Raw genomic sequence first — 8,946 nt, forward strand, 5'->3', positions numbered from 1 at the left:
CACACACGTGGCCAGATAACCGCCAGCAGCTACAGGCAGCCTGGTGACGCCTCCATCAGGCAACACCCAGAGATCTGGACACTTTGACCTCTGATCTCTCTTAGAGATCTGCTGCTGGGAACAGAGCAGGTCCGGTCAGAGGGAGTTGGCAGGAAGTAACCAGGAGCGGTTCTGTTCAGCTTCAGTACTAAACATTTAGCATATGTTCTGAACTAATTTGCTGGCAGAGACAAATTCATGAATTCATTCAGAAACATTCACCAGATCAGAAATGTTTTCATATTTTTTGATGTAAAAATTGGACCATGATGGACAATTTTAAAACGTTTCCGATTCACCAAACAGATCCAGTTTCTGATGAAGGCTCATCAAACTCACCTTCATCAGCCTTCATCCAGTACAATCTGCTGTAAAGTTCAACCAGAACCCGATCAGAACCTGTCTCTAACTATCCATCAGCCCGATCACCAGGGGCAACCGGGCCAACTGGGGCCGTGAGCTGGACCCACTGGAACCAACATCATGGAGGGGAACACGGTTCCCTCAGGTTGGCAAGAACAACGAGCCGCTTCCAGAGGACAGGAACCGACTCCGGAACCAGGCCCGACCCAGAGGAACCGACTCCCCGACCCAGAGGAACCGACCCCGGAACCAGGCCCGACCCAGAGGAACCGACCCCGGAACCAGGCCCGACCCAGAGGAACCGACTCCCCGACCCAGAGGAACCGGCCTCGGAACCAGGCCCGACCCAGAGGAACTGACTCCCTGACCCAGAGGAACCCACCCCGGAACCAGGCCCGACCCAGAGGAACCGACCCCGGAACCAGGCCCGACCCAGAGGAACCGGCCTCGGAACCAGGCCCGACCCAGAGGAACCGACTCCGGAACCAGGCCTGACCCAGAGGAACCGACTCCAGAACCAGGCCCGACCCAGAGGAACACCAGTTGAGGCTCCAGCTGAACTAAGACGGCTACGAAACGATCAACAGGAACCATCAGAACAACCCAGATCAGCCGTCTGGTTTCATCCTCCTCTAAGGCAGAACCAGCAGAACCAGCAACAGAACAGCTTCTGTCCTGGTCTGGATCAGCTCAGATTTTTTACCACAAATAAATATTTAAATTTGATTCAAACTTTATTCCACAGTAAAAGTCAGAACTTTCCTCTGGAGGAACCAGAACCTTCTCTGAAACGTTTCTGGATCCAATAAAAAGTTGGATGTTCTGTCGGCTCTGGATATTTTCTCGTTTCCTGGTTACTTGTTATTTATAACTGAATCATCTTCTGGAAATCCTGCCTCCAGTCTTTGTGTTTTTGTTTTACTGTAAAACTCTGAATAAATGAAGTCGCATTGAATCAGATTAATATGAAAAGTTTCCCAATAACTTCAGATTTTACCACTAATGAACCACGGAAATTATCTGAGGATGGAAAAAATCAGTCATGAAAAACAAACATTATTTTCTGCCAGAACTTTTATTTTCCATAAACTGACCCATTCATGTACTCTGGTAAAACATCTGCATTATTATTTCGGGCTGTCCTGCAGAGTGACTGAATGCCCAAAGCCGCCGAACCAGAACCCGAACCCGGCGTAGAGCGGCTCGGTGAAGGTGGAGCTGAAGGTGTGGAGGTGGAGCAGGGAGTCGGAGGAGACGCAGTAGAAGGACAGGACGCCGGCGGGAACGTCCACGTACACCGCCACCCTGTTGGAGGCGCAGGAGGCGGACAGGACGGCGTCCCGCCGCCGGTGGCTCACCGAGTAGCCGACCGCCGAGCAGCAGAGGCTCCAGGACTGGTGGTTCCTCCCGAACAGGCACTGGTCTCTGGTTCCCCTCCGTGGGATGCCCCCGTAGCTCACCGCGATGTGCACCGTGCCCCGCCACTCCGCCTCCCAGTAGCAGCGGCCCGCCAGCGCCTCGCTGCACAGCAGCTGGCAGAAGTGGAACCGCTGCGGATGATCCGGATACGGCTGCTGCTGGCTCACCCGCGCCACCTGCCGGCTGCCGGCGGACAGCTGCAGCCGCCTGTGAGCCGTGTTCCCATCCAGAAGCAGCTCACAGAAATCTAGAAGACAAGCGGCCAGTTGGCTTAATGTGCTGACAGCAGAAAGTTTGGTTCCTGAACTGACACTCACATTTCTGCAGCCCGGGCTTCAGGCGGCGCTCTCCGCCGTGATCCAGCCTGCAGGAGACAATCTGAAGGTTTAAACATCAGAAAGTAAAAATCTGTTCTCAAATAATATGTGATAACGGAGGGTGAGAAACATCACAGAGGTCTGACAGGAAGACTGAGGAGAAAGAGACAATCAAAAAGTCTGCAGAAGTTTTTAACATTAAGCTAAATATTTATTTTAGACCAGCAGATGGCGCTGCAGGTCAGAGAAACAGGCTGAGAATGCATCATTTCTCATGTAACCAGGTGGTTTTACTAGGAAAACATTGTTTACATAAAGTGGCTGTAAATTCCCACCCTTTATGGGGCCCTTGAATACATCCGGGCCCCGTTCCCCCACCTTCACTTCCGTTCCCAGCCTTGTCGGGATCATTAGTGTAGACAGGCAGCAGCTGGATCTGGATCGTGGCTATTTGTGCTGCTGGTGGGATTAATGGATTTTTGATGTCACTTGTGGCTGGTTCTGTGTGACGTCATGTAGCTTTTATATTGTTGCTACTGGTTTGACGTGATTTCTAATGGCTTCTTAGGATGCATGTCAGTGGTTTCTCACTGCAGTGGCTGATTAAGGAACCTTTTCATTTGATTTATTATTGTCGGCAGACATTTATCTTCTCTGGGTGTTACAGGCTGCTGCTGTTATTATGCTCTCAGCTAACAGGTCGTCTTCTACAGCTGGAGTTGTAGCACAAGCAGAACCAGAATAGTTTAAATTTATTTTTCTTATGAATTAGCTTATGTGGCCACAGCCTTATAGGACTGGGTGGAGGCAATGTGGGATTTGTTTTTGTTGTTTAACATTTTGTCATTAATTTGGTTTGCAGTTGTTTTAGTCTCAGATTGTTTCTAGTCTTGTCCTGGGTCCCTGTGCTTTATTGGGTTTTAAATAAAGTCTATTTTTAATATTGTAAAAGAATGTATAAATAAAATTTATTGTACACTATTTCTGTTTCATCATTCTAAGCCAGACCTACCTGGGTAATGTTAAATGGGGACCTTGGGCCACCTGATATTATTTGACTGGTCTACCAGTTGGCTTTAGGGTCACGACCTCAGTCACAATCCGGGTTCTTTCCCCGTGTTACGTAATTTTCATTAGCACAGGGGTCACCAACTCCAGTCCTGCAGGGCCATCCTGTAACTTTTAGATGCGTCTCTGCTCAAACACACCTGGATCAAATAAACTGCTCATTTCCAGCCTATTGCAGAGGAATGAATGCTGGTGAGGGAATTCAGACATTTTGGAGCAGGATGGCAGCCCTGGACGTGTTGGTGACCCCTGCATTAGCAGGTCATTGTTGCTTCAGAGAAAAACTGCATAGAAAATGAAGCCGTGCTGCTTTTTCTGTCTACAACAGGAAAATAATGTCATGGTCCCTCCCAGCCTACAGGGGGCGCTCACAGCTAGGAGAGAGAGGGGCGACAGACATGAGCTGAAGCAGAGGGTGGAGTTGAAGCAGGGACTTCAGGAAAAGAACCTGAAAGTGACAAACGGTAAAGGAAACAATGAAGTCAGTGAAACTAAAGAAATGATCCAAACTGAACAGGAATGGAACCAAAGCTCAGACGCCTCGGGACCATGAACCCAACTCTTTCAGAGTAAAAGCATCAAACTGCCTGAATCTGACCGCAGAGTTTGCAGCTTGCAGAGCGGATCCTCCAGTCGAGCAGAAAGACGTTTTCCTGCGTCTCCTGGGTGATTGTAGCTCAAGTCCAGCTCTCTGAGACCGGACGGGTTGGACCTCAGCGCCGACTCCAGGAACACGCAGCCATCCTCAGAGATCATGCAGCCCGACAACCTGCAGACACTCATGGGTCTCACTGCTGTGTTTCTTTGCTACAGAAACACTTTGCAAAGAAAGTGGAAAGTCACCACAGGCAGTAACCGAGTTTACTCAGTTTCTCTGACTCCATGCAGGTGAGGCAGCAGAGCTCAGCGGTCCGCCGAGGCTTCAGGACGTCTTACCACTTGGTAAACCATGTTTGGTTTGGTTGCAGCTGGGTTGTTACCTCAGGGTTTCTACAGAGCAGTGGCAGCTCTGAAGTCCAGCAGAAAGACATTTCATCCCTGCGTCTCTGAGGTCGTTGTTGTTCAGGTCCACTTGTCTGAGTCTGGAGGACTGGGTGCAGAAAACTGCCGAGATCTCCTCACAGCCTGCCTCTGTGAGAGACGTCTGACTTAACCTGCAGAAAGCAGCAGTCAGTGTTGCCTGTGCACATCTGTCTACTGCAACAAGCTACAGGAAGGCCACTTCACTTTTTCCTGAACATGTTTTCACACCAATCCAAGAATCTGTCAATTCTGGAGGCTCACAGATGAGCAACTTGTTTTTTAGGCCATGCTTACACAGACGTTGTTGGGATGCAGCCATTGGTTTACCCGACTACTGATCAGAGTCTCTGGCACCATCAGGTCTCAGAGTGAAATGGTTCAGTGGAGGCAGCCATGTGCAGAACGCTGCAGGACAACGTGGAGGTTAAAGGTCAGAGCACATGTGATTTCAACAACAATCTAAAATCACAGCACCATCTAGTGCCCTGGCATGACAACTACCGCCGATGGATTCTTGGCGGTCTCGTGTTTACAGTACCGCAGAGCTTTTCCCCAATCAACATCCAAAAACACCGGCAGTTTCCAGACGATGGAATCAGACGCTCATCGTCCTCACCTGGATGGTTTGGGTCTTTTGTTTGACGCCGATTCATCCAAAGCACAAAATGCCAACGCCAGCTGAGCGGTTGTGTTCATGCTGTCCAGAGCAACGAGGTCGGCACTGACTTCTACGCCGATGAAACCGAACAGCGACAACATGACGCAGGGCACAGAAGAGGCAGCAGCTCTGGGCTGATGCAGACGTACGCACCAACACCCAGGCTCCAGAGCTGACAGACGGTTTGAAACGGCTGAAGGAAGCCAGTTTTGTAAAACGGGACAAACCAACACCGAACTGAGGGCAGAGTTGCGATTCAAGCTTTCAACCATTTACAACCCTGATCTGAAACTCATTCCAAGGAAATTCCATAAGCAAGTCAGAGCCGCGGCTCGGTCCGGACGCTCCAGAGGACGGAGGCTCCCAACTCCAACCTGCAAACCTCCAGAACCAACCGATACTCCTGGACCGTGTCAAACATCTTCAGGAAAAACTGAACAACCTGCCTTGGATTAAAACCTGCTGCAGAGAACAGGAAGCAACGCTCAACGTCTCTTCTGAGGAAAAAAAACTTCTCTTTGCACCATTTTAACAATTTCCATCATTTTTTCACTGGAAAGTTTTTGATATTTCAGTCACATCAATATTTTCTTTTATACTGAAGCTGAATGATGGTCTCACTTTACAAGTTGCTTTGTATTGAAAGCTGGTGGAATATCTAGACATAATATTTAATATTCACTGTCATTTCACACACAGATAGCATGACGCGTTGGTTAGCAGTAGATAAGGAAGCGGAGTCAACCTGCTGGGTCTGACCTGAGAGTTTCCAGAGTGCAGTCCGGACGCAGCAGCGCCGCACAGAGCAGCTTCACTCCTGAGTCCTGCAGCTCGTTGCTGCTCAGGTCCAGAACCGTCAGACAGCAGAACGTTGAGCCGACGGCCCATGAAAACTCCTGGCAGCTTTTCCCTGTGATGCCTGTCCGGGATAACCTGTTGGACTCTCTAGTTTAGGATCTTTATCTGGGAAATTCAAATTTCTTTTTTATCCAGCCAGAACTTAAAGCAGGTCTATCCTACAAAAAGATTGTAATGTGACCAAATACAGAAAAGTTCAAGGTGTATGAGTACTTTGGGAAGCCACTGGATCTTACCCGAGCGCCTGGAGTTTACACAAAGGACTCTGCATTCCAGCCAGCAGCAGCTTCACTCCTGAATCCTGCAGGATATTTTTGCTCAGGTCCAAATCTTTCAGACCAGATGACTCAGAAATGAGCAAAAAGCCGAGAGCCTCACAGCTTCTCTCTGTCAGATTACATTCACTCAGCCTGAAGGAAGAAAAAGAAGAACTCTGTGATTTGCTTCCATATCAAAGTTCACAGTAACTTAACTACAACGATGTGTAATAAAGCTTTCTGTGAACCTACAGCGCTCTGCTGGAAGCTTTGACCACCGGCAGCAGCTTCAGAAAAGCCTCCTCTGACGCCGAGTACTTCTTCAACTCAAACACGTCCAGATCTTTAGTAGACAGCAGGATAAAGACCAGAGCGGACCACTGAGCTGGAGACAGCTGGTCTGCAGAGAGACTTCCTGAGCTCAGGTACCGCTGGATGTCCTCCACCAGAGAACGATCGTTCAGTTCGTTCAGGCAGTGGAACAGGTTGAGGCTTTTCTCTACAGACACATTCTCATTGATCTTCTTCTTGATGTACTGAACAGTTTTCCGTTTGGTTTCCAAGCTGCAGATTGTCAGGTTCAGCAGCTCCTTCAGTTTACCCTGGCTGCTGCTCAGAGAGAGACCTAAAAAGAAGCGGAGGAACAAGTCCAGGTGACCGTTTGGAGACTGCAAGGCCTTGTTGATGTAAATCCTGTGAATCTTCTTTGAAGATGTTTGGTTTAATATGAGTTGAAGGTTTTTCATTGATCGTTGCCTGAAAAATGATATTTTGCTGCTGTTGCTAGGAGACATCCTGACATAAACAGCAGCCAGAAACTCCTGAACGCTCAGATGGACGAAGCTGAACATCTCGTCTTTGCCTTTCCTGCCACGCACCTCTCTGAAGATCTCTGTGAATACGCCGGAGCACACTGAGGCTTCTTTGAAGTCCACATTGCTCTCTATCAGATCCTTCTTGTAGAAGATCAGGTTGCCCTTCTCCAGCTGCTGGTAAGCTAGTTTAGCTAAGGATTTGATGTAGTGAAGAGACGTCTGGGAGCCATATTTCTGTTTAGTATGGTGGATCTGGAACACCAGGAACTCTGTGTACATGTCCGTCAGGCTGTTGGGTAGCTCTGCGGCTCCTCGGGTCTTCAACACGTCCTCCAGGACCGAAGCTGCGATCCAGCAGAAGACGGGGATGTGGCACATGATGTGGAGGCTCTGGGACGCCTGGATGTGGGCGATGATCTGCTCGGCCTGCTCTTCTCTTCTGAATCTTTTCCTGAAGTACGTCTCCTTCTGGAGGTCGGTGAACCCTCTGACCTCATTCACGCTGCTGACAAACCGCCCAGGGATCTGATTGGCTGCCGCCGGCCGGGATGTTATCCAGATCCGAGCAGAGCGTAGCAGTTTCCCGCTGATGAGGTTCCTCAGCAGAACGTCGGTTGTGCTCGTCTTTGTCACGTCGACAGATCGGACGTCGTCGACGTGAAGATCCAGATGAAGCCGGCTCTCGTCCAGTCCATCAAACACAAACAGAAGTTTAAATCTACTTTTGTCAAAGTTGCTGTTTCCAGAAGACTGCAGCGCTTTAAAGATGTAATTCAGAGCCTCCTCTCTGATGTCTACAGTTTCTGGGATGCATTCGTGGATGAGCTGAGCTAAACTGAGTCTTTCTGCTCTCAGTGGATTCAGCTGGCGGAAGGTGAAGGGGAAAATCAGATCCACGTCTTGATTGGATCGTCGTTCAGCCCAGTCCAACACAAACTTCTGCACAAGGAAAGTTTTTCCAATCCCTGCTATCCCATTGGTCAGAACCGTTTTTATGGGCTGGTACTCTCCTGAAGGATGACTGAACATGTCTCTGGGTTTCACTGCCGTTTCCCCGGCTGGCTTCAACACACTCTCAATCTGCCTGACCTCGTGTTGCGTGTTGATGTGGACGTCACGCCCGGCAGCGACGTAGACCTCCGTGTAGACGTCAACCAGACGCTGCTTGTCCTCTGCCCAGCCCTCCTCAGCACACATGAACTTGTCCTGGAAGTTCGACTGAAGCATCTGCTGGTAGAAAGCGATGGGATGCGGCTCAGGAGCCCGAACCACCACATCTGTGCATAGAAACAAGTGAAATGTGAGAATCTAAACTATATTCTGCCGAGACTGATCAGTGAATAAAGTTGTGACACATTTAACATTCCTTTCTGCCAGGGAACTGAAACACATCTAAAAAATAAACTAGACATTTATTGGTTGGAGCATCAGGACACTAAAGATATCGCCGTTAAGTTTTTTCAGTGTGTTGAACCTGAAGTTCTTCTCCATATCATTCAGTACAGCTTCAAGTCCAGATCAGACCTCGGTTTATCAGATCCAGACTTCATGGACTCATTTACAACTTGTTCTCAGTTTGAGTCTCATTAAAGACCGACTTGAAGACTGGAAGCCAACAGGTTTACCTTCTCTTGGAGGAAGAGTCAGAGAGGCCTGTGCCATGCTCCCAGAAGACTCCTCATCATCCCTGCCATGGACTGACGGGTACAGACAATGTGTGGCAAGTAGATGAGAAAGTTGCTCCAATACATTAATCAGATGTTTGTTTCTATCACTGACCTTCTGGTTCTGAGCTGCTGACAGACAAACTGTGGAGAAGATCATTCCTGTGGATCTTTTCTAGAACCTCCCTGATGACGCCCAGCGCTCCAGGAAGTGTGTAGGTCTGGACCAGCAGATCAACAGTGTCCTCTCTGTTTGCCGCCTGAAGGCGACCCTTTCTGATGACCGGGAGGCCCTCAAGGCATTCTGGTTGCTGCAGGAACCATTTGAATCTGGTGAAATCCTCGTTGCCAAGATCATCCAAAGTGTTTAAGAGGTCCTCTGGTGTCATGGCAGCTCCTGATAAAAACACACAGTACTGCATTTACTAGCATTATGGATGTGTTGTGGTTGTATCGTGGTTGTAT

At 49.0% G+C, this 8,946-nt stretch overlaps 1 protein-coding gene across 1 annotated transcript in view; it reads right to left on the minus strand.

Moving 5' to 3' along the window:
- Positions 1-301: 301 nt before the first annotated feature.
- Positions 302-8,946, minus strand: part of LOC103132775 (NACHT, LRR and PYD domains-containing protein 3-like) — a 17,503-nt gene continuing 8,858 nt past the window's right edge. Inside the window, exons 2-10 of the mRNA XM_007544564.2 lie at positions 8,597-8,878; positions 8,443-8,514; positions 6,255-8,094; positions 5,982-6,155; positions 5,647-5,820; positions 4,187-4,360; positions 3,805-3,975; positions 2,139-2,185; positions 302-2,068 (exon numbers count right to left, since the gene is read on the minus strand). Coding sequence (XP_007544626.1) covers positions 1,530-2,068; positions 2,139-2,185; positions 3,805-3,975; positions 4,187-4,360; positions 5,647-5,820; positions 5,982-6,155; positions 6,255-8,094; positions 8,443-8,514; positions 8,597-8,870 — 3,465 coding nt within the window. The 5' untranslated portion in view covers positions 8,871-8,878 and the 3' untranslated portion in view covers positions 302-1,529. The remainder of the gene's footprint in view (positions 2,069-2,138; positions 2,186-3,804; positions 3,976-4,186; positions 4,361-5,646; positions 5,821-5,981; positions 6,156-6,254; positions 8,095-8,442; positions 8,515-8,596; positions 8,879-8,946) is intronic.

Source organism: Poecilia formosa, unplaced genomic scaffold (genome assembly GCF_000485575.1).
Source record: "Poecilia formosa unplaced genomic scaffold, Poecilia_formosa-5.1.2 Scaffold1308, whole genome shotgun sequence".
NCBI lineage: Eukaryota > Metazoa > Chordata > Actinopteri > Cyprinodontiformes > Poeciliidae > Poecilia > Poecilia formosa.